Source organism: Paroedura picta, chromosome 2 (assembly GCF_049243985.1).
Source record: "Paroedura picta isolate Pp20150507F chromosome 2, Ppicta_v3.0, whole genome shotgun sequence".
Lineage (NCBI taxonomy): Eukaryota > Metazoa > Chordata > Lepidosauria > Squamata > Gekkonidae > Paroedura > Paroedura picta.
Window position 1 is genome coordinate 152631207 of NC_135370.1, and position 23428 is coordinate 152654634.

General features: G+C 43.4%; 1 protein-coding gene across 40 annotated transcripts in view; it reads left to right on the forward strand.

Moving 5' to 3' along the window:
- The window catches only part of NRXN3 (neurexin 3), a 1515064-nt gene that overhangs the window by 1277175 nt on the left and 214461 nt on the right, over positions 1–23428 (forward strand). For all 40 annotated transcript variants that reach the window (XR_013228547.1, XR_013228548.1, XR_013228549.1 and 37 more), the window contains one exon: positions 14050–14221. Coding sequence is in view for 36 of the 40 variants with exons in the window: in XM_077323384.1 (XP_077179499.1) it covers positions 14050–14221 (172 nt within the window). In the remaining 4 variants the exon portion in view is untranslated. The remainder of the gene's footprint in view (positions 1–14049; positions 14222–23428) is intronic.

Genomic DNA, 23428 nt, shown 5'->3' on the forward strand with positions numbered 1-23428 from the left:
CGTGTTGGTCTGAAGCAGCACAATAAAATATGAGTCCAATAGTACCTTTAAGGCCAACAAAGTTTTATCCAAAGCTTTCGAGTGCTGAGTGTTGTCTGAGGATGAGTGCTTGCACTTGAAAGCTCACACGTTGAATAAATTTTTGTTGGTCTTAAAGGTGCTTTTTTCATACCATGTTATGTAATATTGACAAGCCAGAACGTACCATCTTTGCTGAGAAGTGGCAACTGCCACAACTTTTTAAATAAATATATATATTATTTATGATTTTAATTATGTTGTTATTGTTTTATTATCAATCATCAATTACTAATTGTGGAAACTGAATTTCGTGTTCACCACCCTCAAACGGTGACCCTGAAAGGGAGTGGTTTATATATCTCTCAGACAATAAATAGAAGAAGAGTTGATTCTTATATGCTGTTTTTCTCTACCTGAAGGAGTCTCAAAGCGGCTTACAATCGCTTTCTCTTTACTTTCCCCACAACATACACCCTGTGAGGTGGGTGAGGCTGAGAGAGCCCTGATATTATTGAAGAAGAAGAGTTGGTTCTTATATGCTGCTTTTCTCTACTTGAAAGAATCTCAAAGTGGCTTACAATCACCTTCCTTTTCCTCTTCCCACAACAGACACCGGTGAGGTAGGTGAGGCTGAGAGAGCCCTGATATTACTGCTCGGTCAGAACAGCTTTATCAGCTCTGTGGCGAGCCCAAGGTCACCCAGCTGGCTGCATGTGGGGGAACACAGAATCAAACCCGGTTCACCAAATTAGAAGTGTGCACTCCTAACCACTACACCAAGCTGGCTACAAATAAATAAAATCTTCGAGCCATGTACTACTGTATCTAAGAAAACCAGTTTATCACTGGATACGTTTGTTATGTGAGAGCATCTCCCATCACCATCCAGTTGTAGGTTCTAGTTAAATGTTAGTCTCATGTCCCATGTACTTACTTCAAAAAACAATGGTGACATTGGGGGGGGGAGAGAAAGAGAGTCATAGCAACTAACGTTACATTTGCCGCTATATGTTATTTGTCACTTTTAATTGGGGTTTTTATGGGGATTTTATTGTGTTTTAACTATTTATGTTGTAAACTGCCCTGAGACCTATTGGGAGAAGGGCGGTCTAAAAATTAAATAATAATAGTAATAGTAATAGTAATAGTAATAGTAATAGTAATAGTAATAGTAATAGTAATAGTAATAGTAATAGTAATAGTAATAGTAATAGTAATAGTAATAGTAATAGTAATAATAATAATGTGTGCATGAATAAACACATGCAAACCATCTCTTTCCAACCCACTGAGTGTCATGACAAATCTAAATCCAAGGGCAGGCACCATTTGACCTCTTTATTTTGTTCTCTCCGTCTTTCTCTTTTAGCATTCAAATGGTTAGCACAGCAGCTGGGATTGACGATTCAAAGAACTGGCATGGCATTCATGTGTGGCATTTAGTAAGTGCTTGACCCTGGCCAGGCCAGCCTCACCAGATGTCATGTGTTCAGCCAACAATCTGCTCCAGCTTTCTGTGCAGAAATAGAAACTCAACAGTAGCCTTTCCCCTAACGCCAATTTCAACGTGGACCATTAGGAATTGCACTAGGGTCCCATGAACAAAGGAAAGAAGCATGGGAATGAAGTAGCCAATCTGTTAGACAAACCCATTGTCGATATTGCTACTCTACTTTCTGCTTTTCTTTGCAACCGGCCTCGGCCTCGCTTCCTAGCCCTGTTCTTTTGCTAGCATATGCTGATGCTTCTGTCCTTCGTTTGCATGGAATGGGATTGAAAGCTCATTAGAACCATTTGTCACTCTGCTTAAAAAAAATTACCTCCAGATTTTTGCAGTGGCCGATAACCAGTTGAAATACAAGAAAAGTGAATATAGAAATTGTAAAATATGTGGGTCAAGAACCACATGACACTGGAACTGTTCAGCCCTTTATTGGTGAGGACACATGATATAAGCAGAACCAAGACTTCACTGACTAAACCCCCCTAAGATCCCAATACATATACATAGTGAGAACAATGGGACTGGCCAGGGTGGTAACCCATTGGCACAGACCTCTTGATTAGTTCAAACTGGTTGGCTGTTATGGTGGCTGCGAGTCCAGGACTACCCGATCCTACTGTGGACCACCTACTGTGGTCCTCTGTAGGATCACCCGCGTGTCCACATACACTAGAAAAATTAAATGAGTATCAAAGCAAATCATGGAAACAAAGGTTTTGCTTGGGCCATCATATTCCACTTCTAAATCCTGGGTAGAACTGAGACTGTTTTTTTCTCATAGCTGATACTGAGAACAGTTTCCATGACCACCCATCTCAGCTACTGGAGTGACACTGCCATGAATTCAAATGGCCAAGCTGTAGCAAATGACCCATGGAATGTGTATGAATTCAGTGAAAAATGCAAACATACCCAAAGAATTCAAAGTTGCCTGGCTGAAGAAGTATAATGGCAAAAATCATCCGGTGACTAATGGAATCCTTATAATTGGATTTCATGTTGTCATGAGGAGGAGTGGGTATGCAGAGCATCACTTCTCATTCTGCCTTTAAAAAATGTGTATGGAGCTTCTTCAGCAATGGAGATATTGACGAGAGCCAGTTTGGTGTAGTGGTTAGGAGTGCAGACTTCTAATCTGGCAAGCCGGGTTTGATTCTGCACTCCCCCACATGCAGCCAGCTGGGTGACCTTGGGCTCACCACGGCACTGATAAAACTGTTCTGACCGAGCAGTGATATTAGGGCTCTCTCAGCCTCACCCACCCCACAGGGTGTCTGTTGTGAGGAGAGGAAAGGGAAGGCGACTGTAAGCCTCTTTGAGACTCCTTCGGGTAGAGAAAAGCGGCATATAAGAAACAACTCCTCCTCCTCCTCCTTCTTCATTTCCTTCCTCTCTACCCCACCATTCTTCTCAATGGGGACCCAGAGTAGATTGCACCATGCTCTTACCCTCCTTATTTTATGTGAGGTCCTGCATACTGCTGAGCCTGTGTGTTGTTCTAGTGGTGTATGAATGAAACTGTCCAATCTGGCAAGACTCCCTGCATTTATTGTTCAATCAAGAGGCTATATCTTTTATCCGAGTGGAGCTGAGAAATCTTTGCTTTTTTTTTTTTTGGTAAGAAGCGATGATTGATCTGTTTGGTGTTCTGAAATGGGTTGATTAGATGGTGTGATGGGTTCATGTTCCTGCATTTTTTTTCATCCCTCAGTCCTTCCCTTCAATCACTTGACCATTTGGCTTTTTCCACCTGCCCCCCCCCCCCAGAACCTCACTCTCTTGTCAATAACCGTCCAGTAATAAAATGTCCAGCAGCAAATGCAGTCTCCCAGCTGTGGTCCTACTGAACCACCCTGAAAGCCTGTTACATATTTGCCTTGCCACAGAATACTGGGGAGTACATACACATTATATAATTATACCAGCAGTTCCTTAGCTCAATAAATTGCCTTAGGAAGAAGGCATGAAAACAGTTTGCAGCCTGGTTGCACAGTTTGCAAAAAGCAAATTCCAATTGATTAATGTTGTTGAAGGATGCTTGCCCCTTGCCCCTCTTTATCCTGTAATGCTGCAGCTAATTGGCCACTGACAAAATGAAATGCATGTTTACTCATCTTCTGTGGCACTAGATGGTCTCGTCCAGCGCTATAGGATTTATCCCAGGCATGTGCTTAATTTTGCCCCTGGTCAGGCAGCTCTGATCAGACGTTTGGAAGCATCACAGGTCTCCTGCCACCCAGAGAGACATCCTGCAACTATGCTGGCCACCTTGATCAAGATGCCTAACAGTTAAAGCCTTATGAGATGTGTGCCAGGCTGTCTCTTACGATGAGCTTAGTGGTGTTTGAGGCCGCTGGTCGCTCAGCGGCTTTCAGGTTCGATTGCTGGGAACAATTGGTTGCTACCTCTCAAAGGCATTCTGAGATGAGTGATATTGTTTCCAGCTAAGCAGGTTTCTCAGTTGTCCTGTTGCATCTGGCATTCCCCAGTCCAAGAACAGTGATCCTTTACTTCCTGTGGTACCAGAACCAGGGGTCGGTGGAAGAAACAGCAGCGTGAGCTGAGATCACAAATAGAATCTCTTAGTTCTGAAAATTCTGTGCCCTGGGAGGCAGTCTTGCACCACTTCCTGTTGTGAACCTCCCAGATCTGCTGCAATCTCTCTGTCTAGGACACCGGTTAATATAAAGAGGCCACCTGGGTGTTCTTCTGAACTGCCAAGCTTTTAGTCTGCCTGCCTGTCACTTGGTTGCCCAGCTATCATGGGCAAGTGTATATGAGAGGCATAGACCTGCACCAGCCCAGTTTCTGGCATTGGGGTGGGGGCGACAGAACAGCAGAGGCCTCCCCTAGCCCTGTTTCTGTAGGCTCCCACTTCACACTCTCTTTGGTGAAGAAGAGAAAACTGGTAGCCAGCCTAGAGTGTAGGTATGGTTCTGTTCACAAATCATCTGGCACTGTAGATCAATCATCAGAAAGGCCAAAGCTGAGAGTGAGCTAAGATTGGCCAGGGAAGCCCACTGTAACAAGAAAAGATTTTTCAGTTATATGAGGAGCAAAGGTAAAGTAAAGGAGGAAATAGGCCCACTATTGGGTGCGGATGGACAAACTGTAACGGAGGATGCAGAAAAAGCAGAAAGGCTCAACGCCTATTTTACATCTGTTTTTTCCCACAGGTCAAAGGGTTTAGGCACATCTAGAGATGGCAGTAGCCAAAGGATAGTGTCTGGGTGGCAGGTTAACATGGATAGAGAGGTTGTCGAGAGGCATTTAGCTGCACTGAATGAGTTCAAATCCCCTGGGCCAGATGAAATGCACCCGAGAGTGCTCAAAGAACTTTCCAGAGAACTCTGGTGGAACATTAGAGGAGGTTGAGAGGGGACATGATAGCCCTCTTTAAGTATTTGTAAGGTTGTCACTTGGAGGAGGGCAGGATGCTGTTTCCGTTTGCTGCAGAGGAAAGGACATGCAGTAATGGGTTTAAACTACAAGTACAACGATATAGGCTAGATATCAGGAAAACAATTTTCACAGTCAGAGTAGTTCAGCAGTGGAATAGGCTGCCTAAGGAGGTGGTGAGCCCCCCCTCACTGGCAGTCTTCAAGCAAAGGTTGGATACACACTTTTCTTGGATGCTTTAGGATGCTTAGGGCTGATCCTGCGTTGAGCAGGGGGTTGGACTAGATGGCCTGTATGGCCCCTTCCAACTCTATGATTCTATGATTCATCTGAAAATATTTATTTGTTGTCACTTCCTGTGCTGTGGGGATGGCTTGGTGATATCACCTTCAGTGGGAGTGTTTGGGTGATGTCACTTCTGGCAATATGCGACTTCCAGGGGTGTGGTAGGAAGATGTGGCCTACTGACATCTCTTCAAGGGTTTCTCAAAGGTTGAAGAATGTTTCAGGGGTTCCTCAATGGCAGAAAAGTTGAGACTGTCAAAGGGTTGCAGTGAGATTTGCCTCCCTGGCATTTCTATATTCACTGGTGTTCTCATGCATTATTTACATTTAGTCCAAGCATTTCTATCCAACCCTATGTCCTTGGACTCAAGGTAACACATCACACTTGTGACTCCTTTCTGCTGTTTGCATTCTGGAGTGATGCTTGGTAGCAAAAGTTGCTGCATGTTTGACTGACCATATAGCTCATCACCTAGCTTACAAAGTACGTACTGTCCTCATTCAAGTATTGGAGTGGCAGCCCTGTGAGTTAGCTCATTCACAATATAAATGGGGAGCTTAAGCTAAAATATTTGCTCAGTGAATATGTGGCTAAGCTGGGAGGATTGGAAACCAAATAGCCAGAAATGATAGCTCTCAGCTTTCGAAGTTGCTGCAGAATGCCAACACAACCTTTGATTACCTGCCATATGAACATGAAGGCTGGTTGCCAGGAAGTCCTGAGGTGTTTTATTCTCAGAGTGTGTGACTGCAATAGAATTCGGCTGTAGTAAAGATTAAAGCCTGAAGAGACTAACCTAAACTGTTAGAAATGCAAAAGACAGCTTTAGGGTCTTGCTCTTTTGGGGGGGAAATATTATACAGCATGAATATTTCATCCTTTCTCATGATTGGAGTGGGGAAAGCAAGTCTCAGTACATGGAGAACAATGTTGTTGTAACATAAAGAGCAGAAAACATCTCTGACAGGAAATTCCTATGCAGTTATTGCATTCTAAGCCTCTTGATTTTGGTTGACTTAAAGTGAAATAGGGTTTTAGAATGGAGTTGCTCAGCACTGTAAATGATTTATCAATTCAGTAAAACTTGTCCTGTAGCAAGTTTTATGTTAATTTCATAGTTGCCATACAATTGTACCTTAATTGTATCTTAATGCAGGGTAGTCAACCTGTGGTCCTCCAGATGTTCATGGACTATAATTCATGGGAATTGTAGTCCACGAACATCTGGAGGACCACAGGTTGACTACCCCTGCCTTAATGGAATTCTGAGTGAAATAGGAACTTCCTTCTCAAATTAAATCCTTAAGGATTGTCAAAAGAAGGAGAAACTTTTTTCTTTTCTTTTTTGTAAAATGAGCGAAATCCCGAAATTGTCACCAAATTTTACCTGAAGAGATATGTAAAGCGGCTTCAGAGAAGTTCCCTTCGGTAAAACATTTGAGAAATTTTGACAGAAACCAGGAATCTGAAATGTATTTCATTTTTTTTCTTACAGCGCAAGCTGAAGATTTATCAGTGAAACAGTTTCCTTTAAATAATCCAAGGGAGAATATATCTCATTTTATCCTTATTATTTTATCCTTATTATAACACTAGGCATCTGCACATGATGATTCTATTTATTATATATTTCTATACCGCCCTCCCCGGAGGCTCAGTAAAATCAATTACCATAAAGCAAATGTGACCACAAACACCCAGCCATTCATGATCACTAGTTTGGGAGCACAAAGCATATGGATCTAGCTTCCATCGCCATATTCCTGGTAATGAAAACAGAGCCTGTGCACATAATTCCCCATGCACATATATCATGCTCATGAGCCATCATGTATCAAGGAATGGGGCCAGTGCACTCCTGCCTGCTTCCTCTATATGCATGTTCATTTCAGCATGTATAATGTCATGTGTAGAAGGCTTGAGTTTGGCAGGTGAGGATGTGAGATGATGTCAAGGTCAGCCAGTGAGCTCCACATGGCTAGGGTGGCATTTGATCCAAAATCTCTGCATCCTTCCTTGGTTCATCACTCCAGATGTGACCAAACTGTGGCTCTCCAGAGGGCCATGGACTACAATTCCCATGAGCACATGCTGGCAGGGGTGCATATCAGCATATCCTAAGTATTTCACGCTAGATCATACATACCTGTGATTAACATGGCAGCAGTCCCTCCAGTTGTTACTATTTGTTACGGCATAATTACATGGATCCAGAGTAAGTGTCAAGATCTCATCCACTATACCACCATGAAAGTCTTGCCTCTAGTATGTGCATTTGATTTTGATTGCTGAAACTTAAGCTTTTTTTGGGGGGGAGGGGAATCTTGCAATTGGATGATAGAAATGAGATTTTGTTCACCTGTGATGCTTTTACCAGCTGTTTGAGAACACCTTTTAAGAATCTTAGTAGCATCTGACCTTCAGTGCATTTGGGTATCCATTTCCTGTCAAAGTTTATCAACTTGTAATGTGTTTATGCTGATGAAGGATGAATATGGCAGGAAGGGATTTACTTGGGAGAAAGGGATTGGCTGTGGCACGGCAGCCGAGATTGTTTTTTGTTTCTGGGACTAAGATGATCAAGCTGTTCGCTCAGCTTCTGCTCTTGGAAATGAGTTTCGGGACTGGAAGCAAAGGGTTTCACAGATGTTGTCGAATCCAAGCAGAGGCAGGGAGATGAAGCTACGGGGTTTTTTTATCCTAATTTATAAATAATAGAATTGCTGGGAGCTCGCTGCAGATATCATTTTTGTAATGTTACCGCTGGTGATGCTGATCAGTTGCTGATGAAAGATATGGCCAGAGCTCATCATTTCCTTCCAATTTTGCCTCATTTGAGAAGAAGGTTTGCTTCTCCTTCTTCACCCCCTCTGAAAGTAGCTAAAACATTTATCTAAGCTCTGCATTCCTGTCCTTTCTTGCACGGGTAGTCAACCTGTGGTCCTCCAGATGTGCATGGACTACAATTCCCATGAGCCCCTGCCAGCGTTTGCTGGCAGGGTCTCATGGGAATTATAGTCCATGGACATCTGGAGGACTAAAGGTTGACTACCCCTGCTTCCTTAGACTACATTTAAGTAGGCACTTGCTCAGGAAGACCCCAGAGGCAAAAGGTCTGCAGCATTGACTTTCCGGAGTCAACAGGGGGAGAAATTCAGCTGAGTTTTAGAGTATTCAACATGGTGTTGAATAGCAACTTCTGCTGCAGAATGTATGTTGCAATCCCGACTTTACAAAGAGAGAATGTGCAGTTTAGCTAATAGACTGGTACACCAATTTATCCCTGCAGCAATTAAAATTTTTAATGCCAAAGTAATGTCCCAGCTCCTGTTTGGATGCCCCTTATGGGTTCCTGCCTTTAATAAATCTATTGAGGGTGTTCAATCTGCTTTCTATAGGCAAATTGCAGGGGTTCCCAACTGTGTCTCCTACCATGCCATTTGCGCAGAATTTGGCCAAATTAGGGTAGAGACAAGTGCCTGGATAGCTACTTTTAAATTTTGGGTCAGACTGTTTTTTAGAATAGAAACTGGCAGCCTTTTAACTTGTCTAAAAAGTGACCCTCTTAAATTTCAATGGTTCCAGGCTATTGAACAAAAATTAGTCTCCATTGGCATCGATCTGAACTCCCTACTACCTCTGGAAGAAAAATGTATCTTCCGGATTATTAAACAGAGAATTTTAGACCATGAGCAGCAGGAACTCATACCTACCCAGCCTCGAGTCTGCTCACCAGCATTCTTTGGCATCATTATGCAGAGAAATATTATGCCTTCATATTTGCATCTCCTTGATGTCCCACCCCTGAGAAGAGCTTTTCTCCTCGCACGAATGAATGCTTTCCCCTCAAAGGTCTTAGAGGGAAGATTCCACCATATCCCATACCATGCGAGACTCTGTCCGTGTGGTTCTGGTTGCCCTGACTCTGTCTCACACATTTTGTTAGACTGCCCCTTATATGAGCAGTGTTGGGATGACAGCTTTGTTGCCTTGCTGGGAAACAAGCCTTCTGTAAGTAAATCTATGACCTTGCAATTTCTGCTCTCTGACAAAGACCCAGAGATAACCATTTTAGTTGCCAGAGTTTTAACTAAGATGCTTTTATAATATGCTGCCTACCTTGTATTTTATCTCTTATAGTTTATTTAATCATTTTAAGATCTGTTTGGTCATGTAACCCCATTTTATTATTTTGTTGAAATTTTAAACCCTATTTTTATATGTCTTATACTTTTTATGCCAATAAAAGGTTACTGACTGACTGACTGGTACACATTGTCATTGACAATAATACAGAAACTTGGAAAGGGTAAAAAGTTATAGTGCTTTCAATGTAAGACTTCTGGACCATGTCTGTGGGAATAACACGGTGTATTTTAAGGGGGGTAGGGTGCTGAGAAAGCACAAAAAGAGAGAGAAGAAGTTGTCTTCCTTAGGTGTTAGAAAGTATATACAGATGTGGGTGAATAGAGATTTTAAGCATTATGGGAGGTACATCTAACACAGTATGTATGTTACAACGGTGCATAGTCTGTTCTGTTTGGGTACTGTGTTACACTAGGAAGACCTAGGGCTCAAATCTTACTCTGTCCAGAAGCTCACTGCATAACATTGGGCCTTATAGTCATGGATCCATAGGTAGGATTCTGCCCAGCACCAGACCATCAATTTGGCATGCAGAATGGCATGTGGATTAACTCATTGGAAGCTGGGAGCCCTCGCTTTTCTGTGCTCATTCCTTTTCTTTCCCAGTTTTCTGTTGGCACTCATGCAAGCCATTCTGGCCATCCAAGCAGGCTATTGCCACATTGCTGTTCAATTTGATATTGTTTTATTTGATGCTTGGAGGCTTTTGAACAGAGGAAGGAACTGTGGGGGGGGGGGAGTGGGGGGAATCAAGGCCAGTTTGAGATCATGAAGCAGATGCTCACTTCCATGCTCAGCCTTATCTTTCAGTCCTTTCTATTTTCAACCTCATTTTTATAAAAAGATTATGCAAATTCTGACAATCTAAGACACTTTTGATCTCAGTCCAACACAACTATATTTTATTACAGCTTTCATGAGTTGTGAATCACTAATCCAAATCCCATCCACCACATATTTTCACCTTCCAGTTCCTTGCTTCGGCAGACATAAGCAGGCCATAAGCTACCTCACACCCCCCCCACACACACCCCAAGTCATTGGTACATTGCTATGGGGAGGGGAATTTCTTTTTTTTTTTTTCAAAGTTCACTTTGTCTTATTTGTTTTATTATTTATTTTAACTAGAGATTTCTCTTTAGAAAGAAATTAATGCACCCTTTCTGTAACTTCAGCCCTTGCAGATGTTTCCTGCAAGGCGCTCTAGCAGGAGGGTTTGGGAAGACATCGCTGACCTTGGAGCAGCGGTCCGCAACCTTTCGGCTGCCGTGGACCGCTGCTCCGAAGTGGGGGGAGAGGGCAGCCCGGGGGCCCACGCACGCGCGAGCAGGGGCGCAAACGCGCATGCGCAGCAATCCGTACATACGCGTTTGCACCGCCGCCATTCCGGCGGCTGCGGCTCCCCCTCCCGGCCCCTCCGGGCCGCCAGCAAATCGTGGCCACTCCAAAGTGGCCGATTAGCTTGCAACTCGGCAAGCTTCTCTTCCCTCCCCTCTCGAAACAAGAAGCTTGCCGGGCCGCGAGCTAATCGGCTGCTTTGGCAGCCGATTTGCTCGCGGCCTGGTGAGCTTCTCGCTTCGGGGGGGGAGGGAAGAAGGAGCCACGGCCCGGCACCAAGGCCTTCGCGGCCCGGCACCGGGCTGCGGCCCGCGGGTTGGGGACCACTGCCTTGGAGCATCTAACATTCTGAAATGTTGCAGAACTTCATTTCCTGATCCTCCCCTCTTCACATGATTGAGCAACATGAAACTGGTTAAAAAACAGACTTCCAATCTACTAAAAAGATGAAATGAAACACATTGTTGGATTTTAAGAAGAAATTGGGGAAAGAGAACTTCTGTCAACTGCTATGGTTGGCTCCAGGCTACATTGTCCAGTAGCAGAATGGCCTTCCCTCTCCCACTACCACCCTCAAAATGTTCTCCAGAAAATACTGCTCCTGAGGGATAGGGAGCCCTGAGGAATAGCATGCCTGGGGGCTCCATGGGAAGGAGGAATTGGTGGAAACTGCCAATTTAGTCTGGATCCAACCCTATGACATCGTGAGGTGCTAAACATTATCAGTTTAAAAGGTCCTATATGATAAATGAATACTTTAGCGTGTTTATGGAATCGACAATGAAAGTACCAAATGGCAGTCTCAGGCTGGGGGTGATTCAACTTTTTTTTCTTCTTTAGGAGCCCCTCATGTTGTGAGGTCCTAGTTTATCACTAATCTAACTCTGACCCTCTGTATCAGATAGGACTTGGTGTTATCAGCACTTGGGCCAGCTGATTTTTTCTTGTGATCTTTTTATTGTTTTACTAGTCATAAGAAAGGTTGTATAGCTAGGGTGGCTAAGTTAAAACTCTAGTAGAGCTGTCCTGCTTCTTGTGGTCCCATCCTGTGCACTGTTACTGGAATATAAGCATTAATTTCAAACTCAACTGGGTTTTGGCTGCAGTAAGTGCACAGGATCACATTGCTGCCTTCCAGTTGCAGAACCCTTGCTACAGACACATAAGGCTGCCTCAGACCGGGTCAAACCATCATCTACACTGACTGGCAGCAGCTCTCCAAGAATTCAGGCAGAGGTCTTTCACATTGCCTACTACCTGATACTTGTACCCGGAGATGTCAGAGACAGGACCTGAGTCCTTTGGTATGTTTGTCTGCTAAGCCACAGCCTCACATCTGGCACTGGAAAGAGCTCAAGTGATAGTCACCTGGAGTTGCCAACTCTGCATTAGGAAATTCCTGGAGATGTGGTGTGGAGCCTAGAGAGGGTGAAGTTTGAGGAAGGGAGGGTGCTTAGCAGGGATATAAGTTGTAATTCCAGAAGATATCATTGTGATTAAATAGTTATGAGTTCACCATCTACATTAGCTTGCAGTCAGAGCTGTTTTTGTGATGGTCCTCACTGGTACTGAGTTCCAGCACCTTTTTTCATGGTTCTTTCAAGTCCTCAACCCAGCCCTCTCAGCCAGAGAAAGAGAGAGGGGATTCTCAGAAATCCTAGTGTGTAACTGCAGAAGGAGGGGGGATTGGTGAAACTGGGGTAGAATCTGCACTGGCCTTTTTATCCCCAGTGACCCCAAATTAAAGAAAGTCATCTACACATTATTAGATTTCCATTTTGATGTTTAGCGCTTTCAATTTTCCCTCTGGAACATCTATAATTGATCCATGGGAACACTACCTTTGCCTTGCAATATCCAGGAGCAGATATAACTCGCTACATTTGAGGAAACTGCTCTGGTTTAACTTCCTACCCCGTGCTTCCAATGCTGACGTAGCAAAGCAGTCTGTCACTGATTGGTCAGGGCATCAGTTCAAAGACTGCCTGATTCCTGGTTGCCATTCCCTCACAAAACTTATTTTTGCCCTCATTTTGGTATCTGTTTTAAAGTGACTGTGCTCCAAAAGCCCACACTTGGATAAGCAGAGATTTGCCTCTTGGATTTTCTTTCCCTCCCCTCATTATCTGTGAGGCTGCTGCCTCCCCCCACTCCATTCCTTCAGGAAAAGAAAGACAAACAAGCAGCCTCATGCTCCACTTGCCCCTCCCCCTGGCTTGCTTTGGCTGCAGGAAATAAAGCACTCTCCAGCCTTGTGCTCCTTCTATGCCAGCTAGAGCTTCACCTGACTTCCCCCACCCCAATCAAGTGGGAAGTAGACTGAAAATTGGGACAAGTGCAGAAGGGCAAGGCGTTTAAAATCGGAGGAAAAGGAAGGCTGTAGGTACAGGTTCAAATTGACTAGAATTCCGCAAGATTTACAATGGAAAAAATGTAAGTGCAGATTATACACTTATATATGAGTACTGGCACTTTTTAAAATATATATACAAAATAAGCACTACTAGTGGTGATAGTACTAGAAGTTGTCATCCTGAATGATCTGCCAGTAAACTAAACTATTCACAGTCTGTGGAATACAACAGCTATAATTCTCCTTTGAAAACTATAAGGGAAAACGTAGGGCTGGCAATACTCATGGAGCGGAAATCGCATACCCCTCCCATTGCCGAGCCAGCGAGGCTCTAGGCCACACCACCCAACACTGATCCTGGCATCCGACTTCTGCCACACCACCACCCTGGGCCAGTGGCTGTCGATGGCATCTGCTGCTGTTTGAGCCCAGAGCAGCTGCTAACATCCTCATTTCTCAATGGCAGCCCCTCAGCAGCTGCCTGAACCCACCGCCATGACATCTGGCCTCACAGCACCTGCCAGCATCTTGTGCTGTGGCTGAGCCTGTAGTACAGGAAAATCTGCTGCCTCTGTGTGGCTCCAATCCACAGATTTAGCTATCCTCAGATAGGGGTCACGTATAGCTAACAGTATATAGATTATTTCCATCCTGCAATTTTTGGATCACAATTTGCACAATTCTATAATTCCCATTTCTTATTCCCAGTGTCTGGGTCATCTTCCAGAGTTAATAAGGAATGGGTAATGGCTACAGTGTTGGGTTTGGACAAGCGGACCTGGATTCAAGTTAAACCTAATTTAACATTTAGTTGTGAATGTCAATGGAGGACTCTGGGGAAGTCATAATTTCTCAGTTCTTTCTCACTTCAGTGATGACCGATCAATGAAGCTCTTCCCTATGTACATATCTACATATATTTAAGTAATCCATAGGGTTTCTTTCCCGGTTTCCTTGATTATTCTGGTTTCAAGACTTGTTGTTTTGTGTGTTTCTCTGCAGGAGCAAGGCAAGATCGGTGTGGTCTTCAACATCGGCACGGTAGATATCTCCATCAAAGAAGAGAGCACCCCTGTGAATGATGGCAAATACCATGTTGTGCGCTTTACACGAAATGGCGGCAACGCAACGCTTCAGGTGGATGGATGGCCGGTGAACGAACATTATCCTTCAGGTAAATTTCGGAATGGGGAATCTTATTCTCTTGAACCAGCCACTAACCTTACCCTTGCTTTAGTGAATTGGTGAGAAGTGAACAAACATTCCCAGTTCCGCCTGCAGGAATGAAGAGCAGAACTGACTCACATGCAGTGTAAGGAAGTTGAATTCATGTTCACTGGGTTGGCAAACAAGGTATTGCACTCAGAGGGATGCATGTCTTTTATAAGCAACCCCACCCATCATGTTTGGAAGCCTCTGAGTCTAACCTGATTCTGCAGAGAGGGAATAGACTGCAACCCACAATTGGCACACTTTGGAGCATTCCTCTCATTTTTCCATGGAAGGTGAAGGCGAATCCTCTGAAGCACATGGTTGTGGAGTACAGCCAAAATGATTCAGCAGCCTCAAGAACGGTGTGGTTTTCATAACTGAAAATGGGTTGTAACACAAGAAGGGAGGGGAGGAAATGCTTTAACCCCCATGGTATCGCTTGATCATATTTTGGATGACAAATAACCATTCTTTCTCTTAGGGAAAGCTACCTGTTAGGAAATCACAAGTACTTACTTAATTCACTTAGAACACTTTTTCCCTGTTTTGCTTCCCAGAGGGATCCAAAGCAGCTTAACGAAAATATAAAAAAGCAATCAAATAGGTCTCAAAGCAGCTTACAATGGCCTTCCTTTCACCTCCCCTCAACAGACACCCTGTGAAGCAGGTGAGGCTGAGAGAGCTCTGAGAGAACTGTGACTGGCCCAAGGTCACTCAGTGGGTTGCATGTGAAGGAGTGGGAAATCATACCCAGTTCAAAGTGACAGAACATGAGCTAAAAGGCAAAGAACAAGAGACTATTTGGCTCTTGCCCTTTGTCCATTCACAAGGGTTCACTCCTCTGGCCATGCCCAAACTTTATTCCTGGGGCCAGAAGAAACAAAGAGGAGCACAGTTCAGATGTTACAGATTGCAGCAATATTCCTCCCATTCTTCCCTCCTTTCTCACAGCTGTGCTCTTAGTTGGGAATTTCCATAGTCCTAATTTCAGTTGGAAAAGATCCCTTTAAATTTAACAAAGCCCTGTCCTCTGGTGTCCTTCAAAGCCTGCAGATGTCCCTCATCCCAGTCCGACCTCTCTCTCCCTCAGCCAAGCGGTATGCTGCACAGTAGAGACCTTCTAGACTAAGCTGGTGCAGAACTGCAACCCAAACATTCAGCACGTGGGGTGAGGAAAGGAAGCTGGAGAAAGGAGAGGCAGGAGCCATATTCAGACAGTGCTCTATTCAGACAGGGTGTGCTGCTTTTAAAAATATGTATTGCAAGGCAGAACCCATTAATCATGAGTCAGAGGTTACAAACTACAAAGAAAAGGCATTTAAGGGAAGGCGAGTGGAGAGAAAAAGATAGAGAAGGGAGTTGTGTCTGACAATTATGTCCGATAGCAGCCGGGCTGCTAGTGCTCTGTTGGGAAGGGTGGGATCTGTGGCCCAGGATAAAGGGCCAGGGTGCCCTTCCCTTCCCTTCTGCAGTCACCGAACATTTTCTGCTTTTGCATTGAGATTCTCTATCATTAATGTTTCAAGTCAACTGGTTGAACAACTGATTGAGTTAGCAGTCTGAGCTAGGAGTTCCCATGAGACCCTGCCAGCGTTTGCAGGCAGGGGCTCATGGGAATTGTAGTCCATGAACATCTGGAGGACCATTGGTTGACTACCCCTGGATTAACTGACTAAGCTAGGTTTAAAGGGTTGATACTGCTAACGGAAGAATTGGTGAAATCACAAACAATAAATAATTCTTATGTTTTGACTAGGAACTATAACTTTTTGTCTCCCTTCATAATTTCATGTTTGGAAACCAAAGTAGTAGGTATTTCAATGGAAGGAGGTTGAAATAAGTGGTCTTAGAAAGGAGTAACTCTGCTTAGGAGGCCACTATAAAAGTGTGTGTCATATAGTTTCTGGCAGTGTCATGCATTCCCAAGCAGAGCTGCATCCATCTAAAGCCGTTCACTTTAATGGATTTAGAAGGTTATAGCTCTGTTTAAGATTGCACTGTAGGATTAATTTGTGATTCCCTAAATGTCATTATGGTACTCGGAAGAAGTGTACACAAGTTGCTGTGTCATCTTTCTTTGGTAATTCTAACAGAGTAATTTGGTGGTGGGATTTCTACTCTTGGTTTCTGCTCTTGGTTGTAGCATGTTCATTCAAGACAATAGTCTTCAACCGGTGTAACCGTTCTGAGGACCGTATCATCAGCCAGGCTAAGTGATTTGATTTGTCTTAAGGTACAGTGGTTTCTGGAAGAACAATGTACATGCAATCAGTGTGGAACAAGATCCTCTAAAAGAGCCATATTGAGTAATGAACTTTTCAACCACCTATATGGCAAGCTGTACTTTTATAGTTTGCAAAGAGTTGGCTGCCATGGAATCCATTTCACATAGGGCCTCTGTTAAGGACATAATTCATGTATTTCATGGACAATTTGGATCATTTAAATTGAAACACTGGGGTCTGCTATATCAGTTTCTAAATAGTGTAAATATAAATGTAAATTTAAATGTGCAATATTTAAATAAAAATGTGCAATAAAAGAGCCCTCAGACCTTTCAAGAGCTAATTGGGAATATCCCCAAAGCATTTGTTTTCATTTGATATTAACTGGGGATTCCAGCCTCCAGGTGGGACCTTGGCATGCTCCAAAATTACAGATCAATCCCTCTGGAGAAAATGAATGCTTTGGAGGCGTACTGAACTAGGGTTTCATTAAACCCTGGGGTTTCTTGATGGCCCTAGAAGGGTTTCCCAAATGGAAGTTAATTAATTAATTTGAAATATATTTTTAAAGTTTGTTTAACTTTTGTCTGGTGATATGACCATATGTGGTCATATTGACCTGCCCCCCCTCCCAAAATCACCAATGATGGGCCTGGAGGGGCCCTGGGAGGAGCCCCAGGTGCACACAGCTATGCTTCCCAACCATATTCTGCATGATCACTCCACTTCTTGAAGCCTGAAGAATCTTTCAGGGGTTTCTCTGAAAGTTGGGAAAGGCTGCTCTATGGCATAGCAGCCATTGGGGATCCTTTCTTCTCCAGGCTCCAACTCTCCAGTTGCCAGACACTTCTCAGCTGGGATTTAGCAACCCTATTCCCCTCACCCCACATCCACTGCTGGTGGCCAGGGAGGACCTGGCAACCCTATTATTGATTATCCTGCAAAAATTTTTCATGGTTATTTTCAAAGAATTTACAGCCCTGGGATAAACAGTAATTTAAATACAGCCATAACTTCAATTGAACTTTATTCTGTCAATCAGTCTCTATAAACGGTTTCATATCAGGCTCTTTAAATGTTAAAGATAGGTCTTGGAGGGATCTTATATTTAAATTGTTAACATAGAAACATGGAGCTAGAAGCGACTTCAAGGGTTATCTAGTCCAAGCCCCTGCACAATGAAGGAAATTCATAGCTACCCGTCACTTGCCTAAGTGACCCCTGCTGTATGTCCAGAGGCCTTGTCCTCATGAAACATCCCCATGTGGTTTATTGGCTTACCCATATGACTAAGACAATAATAGGAAAGCTGCTAATGAAATTAGTTTTTGATAAAGGCTTTTTGATGGGGCCATGGCTTAGTGGTAGAGCATCTTCTTGGAATGCATAAGGTCCCAGGTTCAATTCCCAGCATCTCTGGTTAAAAGGGTCAGAAAGCAGATGTTATGAAAGACTTCAGCCTGGTGCCAGCCTGAGTAGAAAATACTTTTCTTGATGGACCAATAGTGTAGTATACACTAAATGTGGTATCCATGTGTAATATACAGCCTGTGGGTTGCATTCAAACAGCACCACCAACCAGAGATTGCATTAAATAACATCCCTGCACTTCCATAGTACACTTGGACTTTGTAGTTTTGTTGGTTTTGTTAAAAAAATAAAATAAAAACATGGCCCGGTGATTTCTTATGACACTTGGATAGACACTGGGATTATACCATGGTTTGTGGGTTATTGGACATGCAACAAACAAACGTTAGTTTGTTTCTGATGCTCAAATACAATCACTTGGGCTTTTAAATTCTGGACCACTTTTGATTTCAGTCCATCATTCCCATGACAGCCAATGACCTCCCTGACTCCATGTAAGTAAATGTTGGGTTGAGAAATTGTTGGAGGAGAAAATCATGGAATATGCCTTATATATAATAAGTAAGAGTAGGTTTTCCCACTCTTTCCTCCTTCAGAACATGTGAAGGGTTTGACAGAAAGGGATTTTAGAAACTGTAGTGGAGATAATGGTACATGAGAAAGAAACCGCCCTGAGCCTTCGGGGGAGAGTGGTATATAAATATAAATATAAATAAATAAATACAGCAGTCTCACTTTTTTGAGGACCCAAGCATTCTCCAAAGGAGACTTATCTGAATAATAACCTAGATAGGGACATCACACATACTAGTGCCATACAGTAGAGAAGGAGAAAGCTAAATCACCTTTTAAAACATTATGAGAATGTAAAACTGCAGGTCTCTCATTTATAGTGTTGGCAGTTTGGAGACCATTTCTTAGTCTAAATGGACTGATTGTCATGTTCCACCATAAGTTGAAATACATTTAGATTCAGTTTTCCCCTAACACTTCTCCCGTAAGCTCATTCTAAAGTAGTATAGAGTCGGGAAGAAGTTAAATAGCACAGAGAATAACTTACTGAGGAAATATACGAGAAATACATCTTTTAAAGTTCCATCAGACATTTCTAGAATTTCAAAGAAGGAAGCTCTTTTGCATGTGATTTTCCCTCTAGACGATCATTGCTGTTTGTTTCAGTAAAGAGCTAGTTGGAAGGAAGAATTATTTCTTTGTGCATCTTTCTCCAATTGCGAGTATGTTACACAATTATATATGTGTGTGTGTGCGCGCGTCTGTGTGTGTATAATTTATTATCTCGGCATGCTGACTTATGGTGGGTTACAACATAAAAACCCGACTAAAAGAATACAGAGCAGTACAAAAACCAATATGGCAGTAAAAACAATCCTTCCCCATAACGGTATGCCCGTCAAGGGACAGCAAAGGGCTATGTCAAACAATCATCACGCAAGATGTTCTAATAGGTGGCATACCTTCCTGAGGGAGTGTCTGACCAAATCTTCCTCCTAAACTGGCCTCAACCATAGACCTGGTGGAAGAGCTCTGTCTTTCAGGCTCTGCAAAAATCTGACAGCTCCCTTAGAGCCTGCAGCTCTACTTGGAGCTCATTCCACCAGGTAGGGGCCAGGATCAAAAAGGCCTTGGCCCTGGTCAAGGCCAAGTGAGCTTCCCTCAGGCCAGTGTTGACCAACAAGTTGGTAGTGACAGAGCACAGCCTTGCAGGGGGCATAGGGTCGCAAACGGTCCCTCAGATACGTGGGTTCCAGACTGCAAAGGGCCTTAAAGATCAAAACCAAAAACTTGAACTGGATCTGGGCTACAACTGGCAACCAATTCAGCCACCTCAGCACAGGCTGGATATGGGCTCTCTAAGATGTTCCTGTGAAGAACCTAGCAGGAAGTGAAGTAGACCTCTGAACTCATTGCCTGCCATTTAAAGACCCATCAGTGGTTAGGTTTAAATGGCTGGCAACCATTTAACCTATTGATTTCACTCTCTCCCCCCTGCTTCTAAGCAGGGAGAAGCAAAATGTACCAGTCTGAATTGGCCAGTTCATTTCAGGGGTTTTGCTTCAGTTTGTTTCAGGGGTTTGATACAGGAACACCCTAAACTGGAATTTCCCAGTTTGTGCCCATTCCTAATCAGTAGGGAATCAATCACACATGTATATACAGAGTTCTTCTGAACGATGAATGGGGAGCATATTCATCAATGAATTCAGGATCAAATTAACCATCTATTCCAGAATCAACCCTTTCAGCACATGTTTAGAACCCTAAAGATATGAACTCCAAATATTTCACTAAAACCTGCTGGAAATTTAATATTTATGAACCATTATCAACAATCTGTAGCATACCTCCTTTGTATAGGACTGTACATTAATATTCCCAAAGAGTTAACAGTCTCCAATAGATGCTCAGTATTCTTTAGAAAGCATTATAATTTACAGCAGGCATGTTCTCCCCACCACCTTTGCATAGGTTGCATCCTTCTATGAGCAGCCCATTGAAGCCTTCCAAGGGACCAGCTGTGAATTACCATATGTGTAAAAACCTCCAATTATATATGCAGTTTTCTGCTTCTTCTCATATTATGAGCTTCTATTAGAGATTATAGTGAAATCCAGTGAGGTTGCAGTTCACACCTGAATCTTGGTCTGCAGACTGGAACCCGACACACAGGAAATTCTAACACACAGTCCAGTTAAAGGTCTCACCTTTTGGAGGGTTTCCCTCATTCCTTCATCCACCCTCCCACAGGTGCACACTTCATCAGCCGTAACATTCAGTTGTCCTAGAAAAATCACATCCACACGTCACTATAGAAGCAAACATATAACAATTTTCTCTCCAGAACTGTTATTGTGCAGAAAACATTTTTAAAAATTGTTTCAGAAGTGGGGTTGGTGTACCTGGAGGCCAGTTTTGAAGAGGCTGCATTCTGTGTGTTTCTGTGAGGCAGAGAGGTGCTCCTGTACAGCACAGACATTTAAGTAAAATCAACACAGTGTCACAATTAGCTCCATGCTTCGTTTCTCTGCACACAGATGAGTTGCTAGAAAGGATTCCTTGTATTTGTCTTTGTTTCTGCATTAGAGATGAATACAGAGGCACTCTTGTGGAAACAGAAAGGAATGGAACCCTTCCCCCTACTATTCCTCTGTATGTCAAAAAGCTTACAATTTATATAAAAATGTTTTTCAGCATGCAAAAGTCTAGCTTTAAAGGAGTTCCTCATTTGCACTCCTCTGCCTTCAAAACTAGCCCCCTGTTGGCACATTTGAATCTCCCTTTGGATAGATTTTATTGTGCTCCCCCAGTGTCTTTGGTATGGCAGCAAGGGGTGTTCACTCTTTATTCCCTTGGTTCTTCTTTTAAAGTGCCAATAAAATTAATGGATGGACATTGAAACAACCCCAGGTGGATTCATCTGTGCCCTTTTGTTGCCATCTTTCACCAGTGGCTAAAGAGTTTTTTGTGTGGCATTCCCTTAGTGACACTTCTTTCCTGACCAAAGTTGTAATTGCTGTTTTTATGTCATTCTGTATATTTTAGCTGATTTTAATGGTTTCAATCATGTGGTGTGTGTGGGGGGGGGGGGGTTCGGGGGGCTTACGTGGTTTTATAAAATGATTGTATTAGGTACGTCTTAATTTGTCAGCTGCCTTGGTGGCCCTTGTGAGGGCAGAAAGGTGGGATCTAAAATTTGTTACATAAAAATAAAATAATACATAACATTCTCTGAAAATCAGCTGGGACAGCTGAACTAGCTACAATTTGTATCCTATCCTTCCTCCATGGAGCTTGGAGCAACCTACTTGATTCTATCCTGCCTTCATTTTGCCCTCAAAACAATACAGGGAGATTAGTTCAGCTGAGAGAGCAAACTGACTGGGGATGAGCACAGACTGAGAAAATGCGGCTCATTTTGGTTCCTGTCTTCTGGCATGCCTGGTTCATGAGCCACGAATCATCATGAGATTTTATGCACCAAATGAACCATTTCAGTTTATGAGGCTCATGATATGGTAGAATGGCCCCCTGGTGAGGTAGAGACACCAAACTCAGAAGATCTCCATACGACTATTCTCTGCCTTTCAAGTTTGCTGAGGATTGGATTTACAGGGTCCAGGTTACAGACCTCCCAAAACGGTGTCCCCAGGAAAGTGCTCCCTGAGGAAATGACAGCTGCAGGTTCAAGAGGCTCACCCTGACCGTTTCCGCACTAGCAGTTTAATTTGGATTCACCTTTTTAAAATGATATCTTTTTCATCTGTTTCCATACTAAAATCTGCTTTTCCAGGCACAGACCCAAATTGCCCTCTCACTTACCCCACAGCAAATAAATTCCCAGTTACATTGAGTTTATCTTTCAAGGCCGAATCTAATTCATAGCTGCCAAATGGGGAAATGCTTGCATTTGGGGTTTTTCCTGTGGCCACCGTTTTGAGTCATTTGTGCATGCTTCTTCCATGATAATTTTGAGGAAGGCCAACTTGTCCAACCTGGCTGGGTCTAGACAAGAGCAGTGGAAGATGTCACCCAGGTGGGAGAACACACACTTGCTCTGAACACTATTGGGAGGGCAGGAGATTCACTTTATAGCCTGGTGGCAAGACAGTCCCCTCCTGGCCATGCTTTAACTGTCTGTACTAAGAGGTCCTTTCTTTGCCATCAGTGGGCAGTGAGGGACAGGTATCCATGCTGCTGGCTGCTCCAGAAGTCTGCCTTGAAGTGGATAGTTCTGCCTTCTGGAGAACTGAGCCTTGACCTTTGCAGAGCAGTGCAAGGTGGGCAAGACCTGTCCACTCATGGTTCTCCATAGGGAAAGGAGTACCAGGGATCTGTTGCAGTAGCCAGTGAAAGGCTACCACTTCTGCGAGCGAAAAAGGTTGGCCATCACTGCATCCTGGGTCCTCTAGTCTCTAGTTGGTTGGTCTGGAAACTGGCCAAAGTTCATCATGTACTTTAGTTTGTGAGCCAGTTCATGTACATCCCTAAAACCTCCAGTGAATGTTTTTCTGACTTGGGGTTTCACGTTTCCCTAGTCTGCCCCTCTAGCCACTCTACTGGCTCTCATCTGTAGTCTGTATGCAAAGACATGCCCTTATTTGAACTGTAAAGCTTGCAAATAGGAAGACCAGTGGTTATTAATTAAATGGGCAAAGAGATAGAACTAGTGCCTTGCTGAGAACTGTCAGTCAAGATGGAATTAAGATGAAATCAGTCCAATGGGATGGGAGGGCTCTAAAGCACTGAGAACTGAACCCTCTAGCTCAGAGTAGAAAGGCAAGAAAATGAGGAAAGCAACTGGGCACTGAACAAGTGCTTTTACAAAGTATCCAATTACATCTCAAACACTTGTACATCAGTGATGTGCATTTGCGGGGGCAGGAAAAAAGAAAGACCAGAAGTCAAATTTAAAGGAAAGTATTAATTTTGAGTTCAAGGCTTGTTAAGCTTCGGGAAATCAAAATGGTAATCTTTATTGTTAAATATGATGTCCTTGCATTTTCTAGCGGTCTGTGACATTCCATACTGTTACCAGTGAGAAAGATCCAAGCTAT